This window comes from Dermacentor andersoni, chromosome 5, assembly GCF_023375885.2.
Source record: "Dermacentor andersoni chromosome 5, qqDerAnde1_hic_scaffold, whole genome shotgun sequence".
Taxonomy (NCBI): domain Eukaryota; kingdom Metazoa; phylum Arthropoda; class Arachnida; order Ixodida; family Ixodidae; genus Dermacentor; species Dermacentor andersoni.
Window position 1 is genome coordinate 30,174,252 of NC_092818.1, and position 19,769 is coordinate 30,194,020.

Sequence of the window (19,769 nt, forward strand, 5' to 3'; positions counted from 1 at the left end):
AGTTTCTCTTCGTCTAACAGATACTGAACAAACTTTAGTTCCGCCATGCTTGTTTTGTTTCCGTCTCGTTTGCTTCTTTTGATTGCTGCAGTAGCGCTGGTATCGCGACCAATAAATGCTTTAGAACATGAGCAGCTGTTTTATTTTTTAATTATTCTGAAGTTATATAATTTCCATTGGTGATGAAGTACTATACAAGTGATATTTGAACGTCACATGATCATAAAGCGTGACGTTAGCCATGCCGTAGTAAGAATCAAGATGGCTTTGGCAGCTGGTTGGGCCAATTTCGATTTCGTGTTGTTTTCGCTTGCGTTTGCGTGCACTGGGTTTCAGTTGCGCGATTAGAAATGCCGTCAAATTACACGTTCACTGTTCAACACTTGGAACTTGAAAGATCGGATTACGTGTGGTCAATGTGAAATACAAGTGGCCTTCGTACGATCTTGGCACTGTTGCAAAGGTACGTGGCCTCGTCTCGCGACTGTCTGTCGAAGTCGACGAGCGAAGCACTTCGCAAACTGCAGTTTCCCAGCGTAATCGCGTCTCAAGTTCCTTCATTGACAGAATGTTTTTTTTTTTCTTAGCTTTCTTTTTTATTTCATGCTAGCTGAACGTGCCGTGATCACGATTTGGGGATGTCAGTTTCACGGCGTACACTACAGCTAAACGAGGTTGCAGTAGATTTCAGTGCGGTGGCTTATTACAGTGTTCCAGCATGTTAACGCTGTTACTTATTTTCGCGCACCATTGGCCGGTGGACGACCTCTCATCGCTGTTAACGCGCGACGACAGTATCGATATGTCACATCTTCGTTTATTGTTCAGCGCATTCCGCGTTTACAAATGCGATCTTTCTCGCGTCGTGCGCTTGATAAGTATGGCGAGTGTTTCAAGTTTCGCTTGGCATCCTACCCTCCTTCATTGCCTTGCACTAAACTGCTCTTTTGCTAGTTACCACAGGAAATGTCACCGGCTATCACTTGTTCGTTGGCTTTAATTGTGTATCAGCGCGCCATGGCCCTATGTGAGTGCCTGAATTAAAGCTGTAGCGACGGGGTGATATTGCTGCAGGCGAAGCTGCCCGTATGCCCGCTTGCTTGTTCTGCTGTCCTGGGCCCTGATGAGCTAAAATTGTGTTGGGTCGTGCTTTGTTTACTGTACCTGCATGTCCTGCATTGCCACCCTTTCTACTTCACTCTAGAGTAGTTTTGTGCATTCTTCGCAAGTTTCTCGATGCCCTTTCAAGGTGCTCTGGTTGTTCCAATTTAGTGCTTGACATGCGCCTTGAAATCTAAATCATTTTTATGTGTTCCCGAGCCATTCTGTGAGATCAGTCATAGTGGTGCTTAATTATTAGTGTTCGATGTGCACAGTGTTTCGTGACAGCCTCGCGAACAGTTTTCACTTGCGAGTTCTAGCAACAGTGTTAATAAAATTTATACAGTTATGAACACTTTTACATAGTTCATAAAAAGTTACTACATTGTATTTGTCATTTGATGACGGATTGTGTCAGCTAATCAACAGGTGTATGCTGTGCTTCCTAAGCTTTCGACTTGTTATATTCTCCTAAATGTTTTCATGCAATGGCAAAACCAACTGCTACATTTGAATGATGCCAAACCAGTTTTTATAGTTAGTTGCTATCTTTTTTTTTAAGGTTCGAGGAGTGTGTCTACTGAGTTTGCTTAAATTGTTCACCATAGTTTGATCAACAAAACCAAAAGTGCAGTGAAACATACCTGGTAAGCGGCAACCACTTCAAAACATAAAAGCATAAATAATTGACGTACACAATACAGGGTGGACCCATACCCTTGCGATTCACAATTAACCAAAGGATAGGTGCCAGAAATTACATGTACAGCACAGATGGTGCAAAGACTATATATATATATATATATATATATAGTCATAATTTATTTACCCTCAAAGGCCCTTGGCTTAGGGCATTACATAAGGGGGAGGGGAGCAGTGGTTACATATACAATGGTCGGTAACAACAAAAAAGCAATACAAAGGGCAGGCTTCATGTTCAACATTAACATCATCAGAAGCATCAACACTAAGATAGACACAGCGGCTCAAGAACAACTTGGAAACAAAACAAAACACGCATACACATTCAAAAACACGGCAAAATAACTCAGCCTTTGAAATGTGCTGTTAATAAGTGCCTGAATTTATTAGGTTCTATTTCAGTTACTATGGAATCGGGTAAGTCATTCCACAATGTAATGGAGCTAGCTAAAAAAGATTTATTAAATGAGTTTGTGGAGCCATGTATGCGCTGCAAACTTAAAGAGTTGAAAAGACGGCGTGGGGTGCAAAGCGGCGGGTGTAATACAGAATTTCTTAGTTGTGGGAAGGTATAGTACAATTTGTGAAATAGGCAAAGCTGTGAAATTTTACTCCGAAGTGCCAGGGGTTAAAGATAAAGGGATGCCTTGATAAGAGTTATACTGTGTCGTCTGTCATACTGCGATGTGACAGATGACATGATGATGATAATGATGATATATATATACATATATATATATATATATATATATATATATATATATATATATATATATATATATATATATATATATATATATATATATATATATATATATATATATATCCAGAATGCTTCCCCATGTCATGTTGAGAAGGTAGACACAAGAGTAAATATGCAGGGATGTGAGCAGAGCGTTTGTTGATGGTTATCTTGCTTTTGGCAGTGATAGTTACAGACAGCCTGCTTGTGTTGCGGTATGCGTTTGCATTGGGTGCAGCCAAGGCGTTAAAAGCTGTGTGCCCTTTGGTCATGTCTGTTCGATGATTCTTGGTTCATTGTTTAAAAGATCTGATTTTCAAATACAAGATGATCACAGTCTCAGCATGGTACATTGTGGGCACAGCGGGGAGCAGGGACAAGGGACGCGAGAAAAAAAATGAGGTCCCTTGTCCCTGTTTCGTGCTGTATCACACAATCTAAAATGGAAGACCAACTAGCCCAAACCATCACCCTTCACAGCATGGTACTTTGTAATCAACTCCCAGGTAACTTGATTCTTCCAGCAAATGTTTTGCACAGGGCAAATGGCTCTTGTTCAGTGGCAGAGAGAGCTAATCACATATTTAAATGATGGCTTGACACCTCCTTGAAAAAGTAGGTGAAGGGCCAGGAGGTTTGGTTAAGCATAGCTCACTGTGGGAGTTTCACATCAAAAGCTTCATAGCAAAAGTAAGTGTCTCTTTAATGTTAACCCAAGACAAGACCTATTCCTCAAGTGATGCCAGTAACTTAGGTCGGTACTTGTCCCGGAATGGCCTTAGTTTGTCACATTCCTGAATGAGGTGATGCATGCTTGGAGCAACCTCAATGATGCACACGTAGCATTTCATTCTGTGAACTGATTGTGGGCAGTTGAGGCATTCCCGTTGCCACTGTCATAAGGTTATGATGTTGTTTGTCATGTCATATCCCGCTCTGGCCTTGGTTAAAATGATTTGTGTCCCTTGAGATAGGCACATCCACTATTTAAGTGCTGTAGTGCGTCTAGATTCTCCCCGCAGTTTTGCTTAATCCACAAGCTTACTGGATGGGCACAGGTTTCATTGTGTTAGTCGCTTTGTTGTTGGATGGTGTTCTTGTGTCTACACTCTTTCAATTTCTCTCTTCTGTGAAGCTTCTGCTGAGCACATGCGAATGGTGTGTCTGAAGAGAGTCATAGCAAGAGAACATTTAGGATCCATCAGGTCGGGGTAGCAAAAGCTGAGGTTTCGTCCCGCATGGGCAGGCTTCCTGTAAATTGTTTTGGCAAGACCCTTGTCACTGCATTCAATGAGAACATTCAGGGAAGGAATACATTTACTATTCTCTTATTCTGCTGTAAACTGAATTCTTGGTTGTATATAGTTCAGATGTTCCAAGAGACGAATCACATCAGACTGAAGGTTCACACATAAGGCATTCATTTACAGTGCAGACACCTGCGGCAGATGTTGCAAGGTAACCAGGTCAGTACACTCACCAGCTTCCAATGCCATGTTAGTGCAGGTTACGAAGATCAAAAATCCCACTGAAGTGCTGAACACAACAAAACCAAACGCTAAGTGTTTCTGCCTGCATATTTCTTGATCAAACACCATGTGTTGCTCAAGCAGAAGCTAAAGGAGGCAGCAGAGGTCATCTACCATAAATTACGTTCTTGAGGGGAGAGAATGGTTTTTGCTGAAGATGGCCTTGCACAAATTCACAGCAAATTTGGTTGACTCCAACGTAAACGTTGATTTCACATTGGACAACATCATCAGGTGCTCATTGTCAATAGATGCATCTTGCAGTGCTTTCACACAGTGCATAGAGTCCTTCACATTTGAAAACATACTTCCCACAAGTGAACACAGAATGAGATGCAAATAGTTGGATGAGTTGTGTGAGTATGCGAAGTCTACATTAAGCGAGAGTGGCAGGCCTGGTTTGGGAACCTTAGGCAATCTGTGCACCACTGCAGCTGAGCCATGGTGATAGGGGGGTGGGAGTGGGGGCTCTTCTTTCTCATTTGGTTTAACGTTGAATACCTCTACCACTAGTGTTTGCAGTTCACCTTCTACTTTCCTGGTAGGATGTCGGTGTCGGTTCATGCAATTTGATGTATCCTGCAAAATGTAAAATCTTTTGGCACCAATTATCATCCCAGACCAGTATTACTGTGCCACTCATTTTATCAGTTGAAAGGGTGATGACACCCACATTGAGCCAAACACAGCCAAATTCCGTAAACATTATGCCACGATCGCACACATACTTCTCTCATTTCAACGGCAACTAGCTTTTTGAGATGAATGACTCACGCTTCATATTGCATAGCACAAGGAAGACCACCTGCACAGATACCAGTGTCGATCCTGCCACAGACTTGCCACTACCTTTTGCTTACGTTGCTTATAAAAACAGGAGCCTCTCAGTTTCTCCCATTCATTTGTTGTAACAGCTAGAACTTTGAGCCACTGCGCTAGACAGCACCACTTTCGGGATCGGCCCACGTTCCCCAATATTTTCCGTGTACTATAACGGTAAACACTATGCAGCATCTTTGTTGGCGTTGTACCACTCTCAATATTGGCTTGGGTCATAACAAAACAGGTTGTAGCATTTCTATGACGGAATGGAAAAAATAAAAGACAGTTTTCATGCTGTTGCCATCATACCATCGCCATTGCTTTGCTTTTGTGATCAAACACACACGCTCTCATCACACACGCCATTGTTCGCCTTGCTCACACATTGGTGCCGGTCATTCTCAGATACGTGTACATCAAATAGAAATGGACTGTGGTGACTGTGATTGACTTTCCCTCAGTGCTTTGGCAGATTTACAGCTGCCTTATTTGCAACGATGCTGGCCAAGAGGAAGGCGGAGTCCCATGTATGTTGGGCATGGAGGTCAGTGAGGATGGGAAAAACACGCACACACACACAGGAGGAGGAGGGTGACATAAGTCAAAGAGTAGAAGGGGGCGGAGAGTAGCGGCAGGCTCTTTACACACACATATATATATATATATATATCTTTTTGTTTTGGGGGGGGGGGCGCATTATTGAAATGACTGAGAGATACAGTCTTCAAGCGGCAGTCTGGAGTTTGGATTCTTGCGGTATACTGCGACTTTTTCCTTGGTTCCTTCATAAAGACCTTGCAGAGCACTTTGGGGTTTGTACGACAGCCACCATCGGATGTAGAGATGATTAAGCGAATAGGCCCACGATGGCTCTTGCTGTAAAAGGTTGACTAGTGAAGCAGGTAGCGTCAACATCGGTGATCTCATGGGTAGCTGTTACTGGAAATTAAAGGCGGTGTTGCAAGCTGCCCTTTGATTTTGTTTCCTTTCTGCCTTACGAGAGTGATACTTGTGGTGAGGCTGACATATTTTGTATTTTCGAAGTGTCATGTGCTAGTCTATCAAAATTTGTGTCTTTTAGTGTTTTGCTCGGTTCTGGTGACGTTTGGGCCAGAAATATTGGTGCCAGATGCTGGCAAGTAAGAATTTTTCCAAATGATGTACTACAAGTGGTTATTAAATATAGCATAGTGGAAAGGGCATTTACTTTTTGGCAACATGTCATCGATAGAGTAAGCATATGTGTGATAATCACTAATGGATGGAATAATTTACCAAACATTAATTACATTTTAGTTCACAACATTTAGGAGCTTCTTGTAACTGCAGAATTGAAGCAAGTTAAGACAGAACACACAACCATTTGCTACAAATGTTGTGACCAGCACCAGTCTGGAGAAATATGTTTTCAAGGTATGTGGCAAAGAACAGCATACTGCTGTTCCATTGAACTTTATCGCATACTGCATTTCTCACAGTCTGAAAAAATGCTGAACAAAAACAGCATTTTATTTCGATTCACATTTCTCAATATCTGTACCAGGCGTAATATTCTTAACAAATGGATGTGCTTTGCATTCTGACTGAATTCAGTTTGCAGTTACAAAGCGTTTTCATGTGGTAAAGACAGGTGCTGGCTGGCAGGCAGGCAGCCAAACAATGAACTTGGAAGAAAACTGTTTGTAGGGCTAACTTGTTTTCTCTGAACAAAAGTACAACTTGGCAACAGAGATACCAACAGGCATGGGCGACAGTTGTCAAATTGAGTGGCATGGCTTCACGCTTTCTCTTTTTTTTTGTAGGGGCATCATCATACATTGTAGATTACCTCGAGATAACTGCACAAGTTCAGGCATACATTACTGTAATCTGAATACTCCGATAGGATTGACCGTTTTCCTTTTCATGGGGCTATAACACTCTAGACGCACCATCGCCCTGATATTGTGAGTGTGTCTAGCACGACATAAAGGTTTTGTGCATACAGTGCGATACCCACTAATGTTGTTATTTAGACGCTGACGTAGCAAAAAAAAAGGCTGTGTCTTCATCTCCACCCTGTTGCATGTAACTATAAGTTAAAGTGTTTCCTTACGCACCTGTTGTAGTATCCTGCCTTTGCTATCTGCCATTTGTATCATTCTCCAGGTATACTGAAGATGCCGGTAGCCACCAAGAGCCTTCACGTGGCCAACTCCTTTGAGGAGCTAATGAAACTAGTAGATGGTGATGCCATCAACCTCAAGGACAAGCACTTCAGAGGAAAGAACCTCCGAATGTAAGTTGTGTTCAGTGCCACAACAGCTCTATCCTATCTTATTGGCATTTACTTCTTGTGTTGCTTTTATCAGTGCTGCATTCTTATACACAGTGCACTGTTTTAGGACTAGTTTTGACTCACAATAATAACTGTTATCAATATTTCTTGCATTGCTTTTGAAGGCTCATTGTTATTTAACGAAATAATAGAAAAGTATAGAAATAGAATTGAAAAAGAATAAAAAAGTATAGCTTAATTTTTTTAACATCATGAGCATTAATAGCATAGTCAGAACACAAAAATATATCTGTAAACAGTGTGGAAGATCTGTTGTAGTAAAAGCAAGGCTACTAAAATGTGTACCTCCATGTACATTGTGAAGGGGACTTGTCATAAGCCAAAAAGAGTGACACTTGCTCATGGTGAGCTGAAGATCTTTGAGTGGTTCACACTGCATGCCCGGTACTCTCCTATTGAGAATTCCATCTGCTCCACATCTCAGAACCCTGATTTTATGCTTACAATAGCAGCAAAAAACACATCGACAGTGGAAAAAGTTCCGAGATTATAAAAAAGCTACCTATTAAGCCATCAACAAAGAACTCCGCAGATTTCTTAACACTTTTCTACCACTTCATTTGCAATGCTCCAAAGAATCTACGTGGTCTGTTTTTAAAAATAATATCTGTGAGATAGTCGCCAAATATGTCCCCCTTCAAACTGTCTACGCTAACAAAAAGCACCATGGTATAGCACATATCTGAATCCATTATCGAACAAGAAAAATGTTTATTCCATACAGCGAAACTTTCTGCAAAACTGACACATGGGTTAGCATATAAAAATGCTGCAAACTCATATTTTATGGTGGTCAGACAAATTTTTATGCCTTAATTGTACATTTCCCAATTTATTAAAGACTAATCGAAAGCACTTTTTGGGAACTATACAAGGAAACACAAATAAAAACAGAATATTGCTGAAAAGTTCTGGGGATCCAGTACCTGACCTATTGTGTTCTACTGTGCTTAACAATACTTTCTCTCAGTCATTCTTATCACCTAAATACCTGATTCGATGCCTGCAATCAATTTTACGAGCTACCATTTAATGAATCCTGTTATTGTTCAGCTCGGCTGGTATCAAAGCCATAATACAGAAATCAAAACCTAAAGCGTCATGTGGGGTAAATGAAATCAGTAAATAAGTTCTTACAAAACACTGTAGAATTCTGTTCAATCATACTAAAACAAATTTACTTGCAATCATACAACTCTGGCACCTTACCCTACGGTTGGAAAACTGCAAAGTAATCGCAATTAATAAAACTGGACTAACATATGATCCACAAAACTACAGGCCAATTTCTTTTACACCAGTACCACGCAGAGTTGTGGGACCTATAATATACATGCATCCAGTTAATTTTCTTGAAAATAACTTCTTCACAGTTATGCACCATGAATTCCACAACAATTTATCCTGTGACACTCAGCTCACCTTCTTCGCTCGTTACCTGCACACAAATTTAGATTCTGGTTCTTCAACAGACTACATTTCTTGACATTTCTTGAATGGCCAGGCCCTGTCCCCATGCGCCTGTGCTTGCCCGAATACCGGACTCGCGAAGCGCTATTGTGGTACTAATCCTCCGGTGTAAAGTTACGGCTGCAAACATGCAAATGCTGACGTCGATCGGATAGCAACAGTCCAATGCGCTGCAGCCACTCCGCTCATCTGCTGCCTTGCAGAGGGACACGCTGTTGCAGCTTGACATATTGCCATTCCTTATGTTTGCAGCCCACAAAGCAACAAAGGTGAGTCATAGTGCTCACAAAAAGACCGAGGCCAACGCTGACCGCAGAGCTTTCGTCAAAACGAAGCACGTTGTAACACAAGCCGACAACACTTGCTGTGTGCTGAAAGTGCTTAAGTGTACTGAGAAATTGTTCTTGTGCATTCTCTTTCTGTTACTTGCTTTTTATAGAAACAAGTTAACTAACACTCCAACTATTGCGAGGAAGATTTGTTCACCACAAAGCTGGAAAAGTTATCAATGACGCGCCATGGGCTGCCAATCGGATAGCTCGCCCTACTAATGTAAGATAGGTAGGCACGGCTGGAAATTCAGCCAAGCAGTGGGCTGCGATCGGCAGCACCCAGGTAGCACAAAAGGGATACGTAACGTTTTCCTAGCGTTTACCCAAGATGATAAAAACGGGTTAAAGAAGACACGAATGAGAGAACTTCGGCGGGAAAACGTCGTATATCTCTGCTAATGTCCGGCTTAATTACTTTCTTGAGACGATCTAGAACAGGTCTGCAAGACGTGTTCGAAAAGCTGGTCTAGAAATAGGATTGGGAAAGACACAAGTAATCCCTTTGCCAAAACTATTCGTAACCAATTTCCAAACGTTTTTAGGATGTTATCAAAAAGCTGGTCTAGAAGCGGTCTTGAGAGGTTTACGATCATCTGAAGCTAATTTTCGCGGGTGACGGGTGCGATCAGACATCGTTGTTCAAAACACGCATTTAGTTTCGCTTCACGCGACTGGCCTATGCCGCGCAGACGTCGTCAGCCGCACCCGTTGGCACGGCCTAGGCCAATCGCGTGAGGTGAAACTGATCGGGCGTTTCGAACAACGATCTCCAATCGCGCCCCAGATGAGTAGAAGCATCGGTGTTGACTGTAAGAGCCATGGCGCAGTACCAAGCACTGTTCCCCGCATGGCCGGCGCATCCTCTACCTAGTGGCACGAAAATGAGCCTGTTAGGAATAATAAATCCTTAATACTGCCTTTAGTAAGCTACGATGCTTACAACCACAATGGGAATCACATCCTGCAAAGAACAAATGGCCACGTCTTGGCAGGTGGCCAGACCAAGCCCTTCATGCCAAGAGTGCATGAAATGAGAACATTGTGACAAAGCAAAAACACTTTATTAAAATTCAATGCTTATGCAAGGTTCAAAAAAACTGTGTGAGAAATGCAAATAGAAGTAAAGGTACATCAACAATGACAAAAGTCGCAGAAAGGATTCATAATGAACTCGAAAGTGAACATTCACTAGCACATAAACAAAATTCCAAGTACACATACAAAAATGAACAGGAAAACCTGGAGTTACTAAAGTGTCTAATTTATCATAGTAAAGTGCACGTGCTATTAGATGCAGAAGTGACATCGGAGCGAATGGAAGAAGTAGACTGAAAAATGCAAGAGTATGAATCGGATGGTAACTGCCTTCAAGCAATGTTACCAATCAGCTAGAAGCTTGAAAAGAGCACAAAAAAAATACCACCGCATACTATCATAAAACAATCCTGTGACAGAAATAAAAAAAAAGTGGGAACAATACAAAATTGGAAATATTGCCTTTAGGATCCATCAAAGTAGGTAATAGCGAGAAAAAATAACCATACAACAAAAAAGCAAAAAGTGAAATTAGTACAAAATACTTAAACGGGGGATTCAGTGTAACAAGTGAACACTACTGTAGTACAGCGAACGATGAGACAGTAATGCTGCATCTTGCCACTCCAGAACGTGAGAAATGAATATGCAAGCCTCATATTAGAAGCTAACATAAACATGGAAATAAACTGGAATGCACTGGAAGCTGCATTTGTGTAACAAAGGAAGCAATGGTCATAATAAATAGTAAGTGTTTTATCAAAAAAGCCCTTTACAAGAGGCAAAGTTTTACCTCTCTGGCAAAAACAAAGTTGCAACGAATAATTTGCAAGCCAGCAAATACATTAATTACCAAACTGACATGTCACACTTTGCGCACATCTCCAATCTCCTAAAGTAAATAAAAGGCACTCCGAATGAGAAAAACGTTTAACACATGTAGCCCAGAGCAACTTCTTTGCCAGTTCACTCACACTTTCACATCCAAAAACATTTGCCACAAAGTCCAGGCACAGTTCCACTGATGTTTACCAATTCACCCCCAGTTTCACGTCCGAAAATATTTGGCACACAGTCCAGGCAGAGCTTCATAGATAAACTGCTTGAGAGAGAGAGAGAAACTTTATTGGTTCCATGAAGGGGTTTAGCGGTGAGCCGTCTTGCGCTTGCTGCCTGGCTTCTCAGCACGGGTGTGCCCATATTCCAGGACTCCACTGAGCCTGGCCACTTCGCACGCGTGCTGCACGATCGCCCTTTGGGCGGTGAGCTCGCTGCTGGTGAGCAGGCCCTCCCATTGCTCCGCACTCGGGTTTTTATGTTTATGGAATGTGTAGTTATGCTTACATTCCCATGTTATGTGGTAAAGAGTTGGTATTTCTCCGCACCATGGGCAGGAGTTTCTGTATTGTGTCGGGTACATTTTACTTAATATGTGTAGATTATAGAAAGTTCCGGTTTGTAGCCTTCTCCAGTCGGCTGCTTCCTGTTGTGTAAGTAGTGTGTGTGGCGGAGGATATTTGATTCTCTGCCCTCTATAGTAGTTTAATATTTCCGCACACGTCGGCTCCACCGTTGTAGGGTTCTCGAGAGGCTCTATCTGTCCAGCTCGGTATGTGATCTCGCGAACTAGACTGTCTGCTCTCACGTTCCCTTCTATCCCGGTATGGGCCGGTATCCAGAAAAGTTTGTGTGTCACTTTATTTCCGAGGGTTCCTGCTCCGAGGAGGATTCGCAGGGCCTCTTTACAGACTCTCCCCTGCATGTAATGCCTGCATGCAGCTTTGGAGTCTGTTAATATGGTCAGTGATCTGTTACTTCGGTAGCCTTCGGTCGCTGCAAGCGCTATGGCGACCTCTTCCCCCTCCGCTACCGTGCAATTCCTTATGGTTGCGCAGCTGATTGTCTCTCCCATGTAGTCTACTACAGCCGTAGCTACTCTGTGTGTTCTAGTGTGCTTGTCCCACGGGTATAGCCCTGCATCCGTGTACACCGTGTTTTCCTGTGTTGCCAGGTGGCCTTCCACGTAATCTGCCCTTGCCTGCCTTCTGGCTGCGTGTAGGTTCGCATCCATGTTGCGTGGAATTGGACTTATTCTGAGGGTTTGTCTGATGTTGTCTGGGATGTCTGCCTCTCGATCTATTGCCCCTTTCGTATCGTATCCTAGTCTCTTTAGGAGCATTCTTCCTGTAGCCGACTGCCAAAGTCTCGCTATTTGTGTGTTTAGTTGCGCTTCTGCCAGCTCGCTGAACGTGTTGTGTATTCCTAGCTGCAGTAGCTTGTCGTTTGAAGTATTCCTCGGTAGGTGCAGTGCCGTTTTGTACGCCTTCCTTAGTATGGTTTCTGCTTGTTTTCTTTCTAGCTTGTTCATCAAGTGGTAAGGTAGCGAGTATGTGACTCTGCTGACCACTAAACTTTTAACCAACTTCATCGTGTCTGCCTCTTTCATGCCATATCTTCTATTTGAAACTCTCGTAATCATCCTGCTTACTTGATCTGTCGATTTTTGGAGTAAGCTAATTGTGTGACTGCATTTTCCGCTGCTTTGCAGCCACATTCCTAGAATTCTTATAATGTTCTTTTCCGCTATAAGCTGGCCCTCTAAGTTTATTTCGATTTCGGCCTTGGTGGGGTTCTTTCCAATTCTGAGTATTTCCGATTTCTCTGTGGAGCAAGCCAGGCCTCTTGCCTTAACATAGTTTTCATACGCGGTTTGCTGCCTCTTGCACTTTCTCTTGCTTTTGTCCTAGCGTTCCTTGGTTGGCCCATATTGTGATATCGTCCGCATACATTGCATGTCGTATGCCCTCGATTTCGCCTAGTTCCCTGGCCAGGCCAAGCATCGCAATGTTAAACAGTATGGGTGAAATGACTGAGCCCTGTGGCGTACCTTTGCTTGGGGTGACAAAGGTTTCGCTTCTTATATCCCCTAGTCCTATTGTGGCCGTTCTTTTTGCTAGGAAGGCTCTCACGTAGTCATGAGTCCTCTTCCCAGAATTTATGTTTTGAAGCCCTTCCATTATTGCCGTGTGGCTGACATTATCGAAGGCTCCCTTGATGTCTAGTGCCATTATGATGTTTTCTCCTGTCTTGGGTGCTTTGCTTAGCACCTCTTCCTTAATCTGTAGGAGGACATCCTGTGTTGATAGCTTTGCTCGGAAGCCAAACATACTGTGCGGATACAGTTCCTTCCCTTCCATGAGTTGCTGTATTCTCTTTGTGATTATTCTTTCGTATAACTTTCCCAAGCACGAGGTGAGGGAGATTGGTCTGAGGTTTTCTATCTGTAGCTTCTTTCCTGGCTTCGGGATCATTACGACCTCGGCGTGTTTCCATTCCTCCGGGATCGTTCCCTCGTTCCACAATTTGTTTAAGTAGATTGTTAATTGATCTATCGCCTCCTCGCTTAGGTTGCGAATGAGGGAGTTGTTAATTTTGTCTGCTCCCGGTGCTGTGTTTTTGGTTAGGGACCCCAGAGCTGCGTTCACTTCTTCTCGTGTGATTGGCCTGTCCATATCTGCGTTTTCTTCCCCCCGATATTCCCCTTTATATTCTTCGGGTCTTTCCTGTCCGTAGCATTTGTTTTTCAAGGCCTCCATTAGCTGCTCTTCGGTACAGCTTGAGAGCACCCTACTGATTATTGTGCAGTCCCGCTGCTGGAAATAGAACTGTCGCACATGCTGGTAGTGGTTTCAATGTAGACACACTTGCTGCCCTGGACAGGTACGCTCAGATATCTGCACTGGTGCTCCATTTTGTCGATGTAGACACATTGATGCACTACGCTGGTAATTGAAATGTTTTGATTGCACCAGTATTGGCTTCACCAGAAAGACTTGCCCACATACCACCACTGGCATTTATATGCACTTGCTCTTCACTCAGTAGCATTGAACTTAATGTGTTCCCTATGTGGGAGCCATGTGTAAAACCGGTCTCACGCGACTACTCTCGATCGCGATCACGCCCGATTTGGATCGAAATTATCGATGCGACTGGCTCACTCTCGTAGTTTGCGCAGAGGAGCCAATCACGACCGAGAAATTCGATTTGTAACGGACTGGATAGCGGCTAAAAGAGATCCGTGTGAAACCGGTATCAAATAATGCACAGACATACGCTAGGAAAATGTGTTGCACAAAGACAAAGAACTGCGACATGCCCTGTTGTGCGAAGCGCGCGAACAGAACACACATATATATAAAGAGAGCGCGTCGCGAACTCCATGCGCACACATGGCACCCACGCGAACTCGGCAGGCCGCCGTAAAGCGCGAAGGGCGCACAGCGTACATTCCGACACATGTCCCAAACTGCAAACAATCGTACTACCTAAAGCACACAAGTTATTTTATACCAAGGACGTACTCGACTCACGTATGCAGTATCCACAAGCGAGTTATGCAGCGTACATGCTGTATCCATTCGCCAAATAGTAAAATTGATAACAAGCACAAAGCTACAAGGGACTCAATACATTACTACCATTTGAGGCGTCAAATAAAATCGAGTTTGGCCGTTTCATATATTGAACACAATATATGGACACACGTGGTACCCGGTAAGACCATGAAATACCCATCACGTGGGTAAAGGGGGCGAAAACACAATCGAGAACCTGAAGCGCAAACGATAAAAGCACGGTATGGTGCACGCAAAATTCCATCAGTGCGCTGTAGCGCGAGGGAAGAAAATAGGGCGAGCACTTGACTTCACCTTTTGGGATACCGCACTAGTACTGAATCATGAAAAAAAAAGCCTGTTTGAACCAGTTCTCTTGTCTGCAACACTCTTGCTAAACGGGAGACTAAAATACCACGATGACGGCTCTATTGCGGAGATCGGCAAGGTGCGCACAGACAGAAATTTTGCCGCCTTTCTTCGCATTCTGCAAAATGCTTTCTAGTTAGGATCACGCATAGCGGCCGATCCCGACGCTAGGGACACGCAGGCACGATTTCGTTCCTCTAACTTTCGTCCTTATACTGCCCTTAACACCTTAATTACAGCGTCAGTGAAAAGGCGCCTCACATAACATGACAATGAACTTGAAGAGCTGATTAGTGCCCTCCACTCCGCGCCCTCCAATTGAAAACACTACTGATTTCCAAATTAAACTACACAAACAGATCGCACAACCAAAACTAATCACAGAACGTCATTTTCTTGACGGCAAAACCCTGCAACACTTACATGACAAAGGGCAGCGGCAGCACATTCAGAACAGCCGCTATCATACCACAGCGCAATGCAAGTGCGATAACGCTATTATGCCCGGCTCAAACAGATCGCACAACCCAAACTAATCACAGAATGTCGTTTTCTTGACAGCAAAGCACTGCAACACTTACATGACAAAGGGCAGCGGCAGCACATTCAGAGCAGTCGCAAACAGACCATAGTGCCATGCGAGTGCGATAACGCAACTATGCCCGGCTTCACGAATAACGTGGCCGCCTTGGTCACATAACAATTGAAAACACTACTGATTTCCGAATTAAAACCACACAAACATATCGCACAACCCAAACTGATCACAGAATATCGTTTCCTTGACAGCAAAACACTGCAACACTTACATAGCAAAGGGCAGCGGCAACACATTCACAACAGCCGCAAGCACACCACAGCGCAATGCGTGTGCGGTGACGCGACGACGCCATGACGACGCGACCATGCCCGGCTCGCCCGGCTCGCCCGGCTGCCCGGCATCACGAATCACGTGGCCACCTTGGTCACATGATTTGACGACGGTATCGCCACCTTGCGCAAGGTTGGGTCGCGTTGATGGGTTGTTGAATATTGTAGAAGCCGCTAAAGAGGCTGACGCGCCGTGGCGTGGCGGTGGCGCCTTGGGTCGTTTTCAAAACGTATTCACCCCTCGTTTTTAAGCTGCCTGGCTTCCAACGTTATCAAAACGTATTCACCCCTCGTTTTTAAGCTATCTTGTTTGGAACGTCTTTGATGCGTCAATTTTGGTTAAAAATCTGTTTCAGACGTTGAATCCCTTAACACGACGTTTTCAAGACTTTGTGTGCTACCTGGGCCGCGTTTGTTCCCTCACCCAATCTGCTCTTTTCTTATCCCTTAACGTTACACCCATCATTCTTCTTTCCATAGCTCGTTGCGTCGTCCTCAATTTCAGCAGAACCCTTTTCGTAAGCCACCAGGTTTCTGCCCCATACGTGAGTACTGGTAAGACACAGCTGTTATACACTTTTCTCTTGAGGCATAGTGGCAACCTGCTGTTCATGACTTCAGAATGCCTGCCAAGCGCACCCCAGCCCATTCTTATTCTTCTGGTTATTTCAGTCTCATGATCCTGATCCGTGGTCACTACCTGCCCTAAGTAGATGTATTCCCTTACCACTTCCAGCGCCTCGCTACCTATCGTAAACTGCTGTTCTCTTCCGAGACTGTTAAACATTACTTTAGTTTTCTGCAGATTAATTTTCAGACCCACCCTTCTGCTTTGCCTCTCCAGGTCAGTGAGCATGCATTGCAATTGGTCTCCTGAGTTACTAAGCAAGGCAATATCATCAGCGAATCGCAAGCTGCTAACGTATTCTCCATCAACTTTTATCCCCAATTCTTCCCACTCCAGGTCTCTGAATACCTCCTGTAAACATGCTGTGAATAGCATTGGAGAGATCGTATCTCCCTGTCTGACGCCTTTCTTTATTGGGATTTTGTTGCTTGCTTTATGGAGGACTACTGTGGCTGTGGAGCCGCTATAGATATCCTCCAGTATTTTACATATGGTTCATCTACATCCTGATTCCGTAATGCCTCCATGACTGCTGATGTTTCGACTGACTCAAACGCTTTTTCGAAATCAATGAAAGCTATATATAAGGGTTGGTTATATTCCGCACATTTCTCTATCACCTGATCGATAGTGTGAGTATGGTCTATTGTTGAGTAGCCTTTACGGAATCCTGCCGGGTCCTTTGGTTGACAGAAGTCTAAGGTGTTCCTGATTCTATTTGCGATTACCTTAGTAAATACTTTCTAGGCAACGGACAGTAACCTGATCGGTCTATAATTTTTCAAGACTTGGGCGTCCCCTTTCTTAAGCATTAGGATTAGGTTAGCGTTCTTCCAAGATTCCGGTACGTTCGAGGTCATGAGGCATTGTGCATATAAGGTGGCCAGTCTTTCTAGGACAATATTCCCACCATACTTCAACAAATCTACTGTTACCTGATTCTCCCCAGCTGCCTTCCCTCTTTGCATAGCTCCCAAGGCGTGCTTTACTTCTTCCCGCGTTACTTGTGGGATTTCAAGTTTCTCTAGACTATTATCTCTCACATTATCGTCGTGGGTGCTACTGGTACTGCATAAATCTCTATAGAACTCCTCAGCCACTTGAACTATCTCATCCATGTTAGTAACGATATTGCCCGCTTTGTCTCTTAACGCATACATCTGATTCATGCCCATTCCTAGTTTCTTCTTCACTGCTTTTAGGCTTCCTCCGTTCCACAGAGTATGTTCAATTTTATCCATATTATAGTTCCTTATGTCAGCTGTCTTACGCTTGTTGATTAACTTAGAAAGTTCTTCCAGTTCTATTCTAGCTGTAGGGTTAGAGGCTTTCATACATTGTCGTTTCTTGATCAGATTTTTCGTCTCCTGCGATAGCTTACCGGTCTCCTGTCTAACGAAGTTACCACTGACTTCTATTGCGCACTCCTTAATGATGCCCATAATATTGTCGTTCATTTAACGAGACAGTAAAAAAAAATACACCGGAATTCTGCGGTCGTATAGGAACACAACGCAATTTCCAGCGAAGTTGCTTCTCTCTAGCGGTTGCATTAGGAATTTCAGTTGCCTCAAACTATTCCACATGTTTTGAACCGTTCCCACATCAGAGAGGTACATTTATATCTTTGCACAAATACTACGCTTTCGAACACATAGAAATGAATACATGGAACACAGAGAGTCTTATGGAAATGCTGCACACATTTGACCTCTCATGCATATTTATTGGGGTTTCCCACCAATATTCGCCATATTCAATCTTGGTTAGCCATAGTTATTGGTCCCATGGCAGCGGTAAAACTTATGCGCCATTCGTAAAACACACAACACTGCGGAACCCTTGCGTATGCAATTCGCTCGCTGCTCGCGACATTAGTCATCGCTCCTGGAACTTAGCGAACGCATTACCGAGAACTTCACTCAAAGGTTACGTAGTATCAAAAATACGGTTGATCCTTCTTTTTTAGGAATCGGTAGAACATAAAAGTGAAACGCGTCTTCACAGAAGCGACTACATGTTTATTGTGCGTGAGGAATTAGGTTGCAAGGAGCCATGGACTGCTCCCTACCACTGCGCAGAGATCCTTGACAATTGCCACACAAGCAGAAGTTGTTCAACGACTCGCGACGAGGGAAATATCCCCCGGGGACACTGTATTGCGCGCATCGGAAGACTTCGCAAATCCGCCTTAAGCCACAGGCAGACGACACCTCATGCTGTAGGTATCATCCGTAGCAAGGGGATCAAGCAAGAACGAGTGCCGCAAAGGGGCGTGCCATGCCATGCCATGTGGAAACCGAGTTGGGCGACAGGTATGTGGAGATGGTTTTGCCCAGTCTCACCCAGCGAGCAACGGCAAGAAAAGGACACACCGCTCTTGCAATTCGCGACGCTCAAAGGCAGGGTTCGTCGACTCTCCGACACGGCGCAGACAAAGCTCCCGACTCAGGTCGTCAACAAGCGAGGGTTTATTCACCCGAGATACAGCACAGTGCGACAGCTACGGCGCTTAGGGGCAAAGGCTCACCGCAAGACCGATCCAATACGCGCGCGCGTCTCTTGCGCTAGGGCTAAGCGGGTAGCGTCCACCAAGCGCGAGAACGAGAAGTGGCGGGAACAAAGGTCCTACGTAACCACTTTTTTGCGGGCCTGTGAGTATCTGACGCGGCGAGGAAGCGCTCACAGGAAGAGAGCTCGGGTTGAGAGGGCGCCCTGGGGCAAATCACTCGGGAGGTTAATCACGGCGCGTCCCGGTGACACGAACCGGAGAGGGAGAAGCACGGTTTGCCCGGGAAATGAGCTCCGGCGCGTTAGCTTTGTCCGCCATCTTGCCGTTATGGAGGCGTTTCCAGGAGATCCAGCTACGCACAAAGCGCGAACTAGCGGGCGAGGCGCTGGATAGCACCTCAAACCCCACGCTGGTTGAGTAAATTAGTTATGACTTTCAAGTGGCTCCAGATAAAAAAAAAGAACTTTATTTATTGTCATACTCTCAAGGCCCGGCGTTTCGGAACCAACTCGGCTCCTTTGTTTTGGATTGGTGATGTTGACGTTCAGGCGCAACATTGAAGCTTTCGTGGTCAATGTGGGGGAGTGACGGAGGGAAGGGGTGGAGGAGGGGGTCGTGAATGCTTCTCGGCTACGTAAGGGTGGTCGCCTGGGTGTCGTCGGAGATAGTTAGTTCTGTGCTTACACGATGAACATAACCTGACGGCAGGTTTCCTTTGGAACGGTTTAAGCTGTCGTTTTTGTTGGTTGCTCTCGGTTAGAATTTTGGTTTCTTGAAAGGCACATTTATGGTAGGTGCCCGTGTAATGGGACCGCGCCAACACGCGCAGCAGCGCCATTCGCAGTTGCTGCTGGAATAGAACGTCCTCCTCCCCCTTCGACGTGCAGCGGAAGATGCACGCTCGTCCCCGCTTTTCTCCCGT

At 44.4% G+C, this 19,769-nt stretch overlaps 1 protein-coding gene across 1 annotated transcript in view; it reads left to right on the plus strand.

The window, feature by feature from the left end:
- Positions 1-275: 275 nt before the first annotated feature.
- Positions 276-19,769, plus strand: part of LOC126530061 (ubiquitin carboxyl-terminal hydrolase 8-like) — a 652,141-nt gene continuing 632,647 nt past the window's right edge. Inside the window, exons 1-2 of the mRNA XM_072288295.1 lie at positions 276-463; positions 7,045-7,174. Coding sequence (XP_072144396.1) covers positions 7,056-7,174 — 119 coding nt within the window. The 5' untranslated portion in view covers positions 276-463; positions 7,045-7,055. The remainder of the gene's footprint in view (positions 464-7,044; positions 7,175-19,769) is intronic.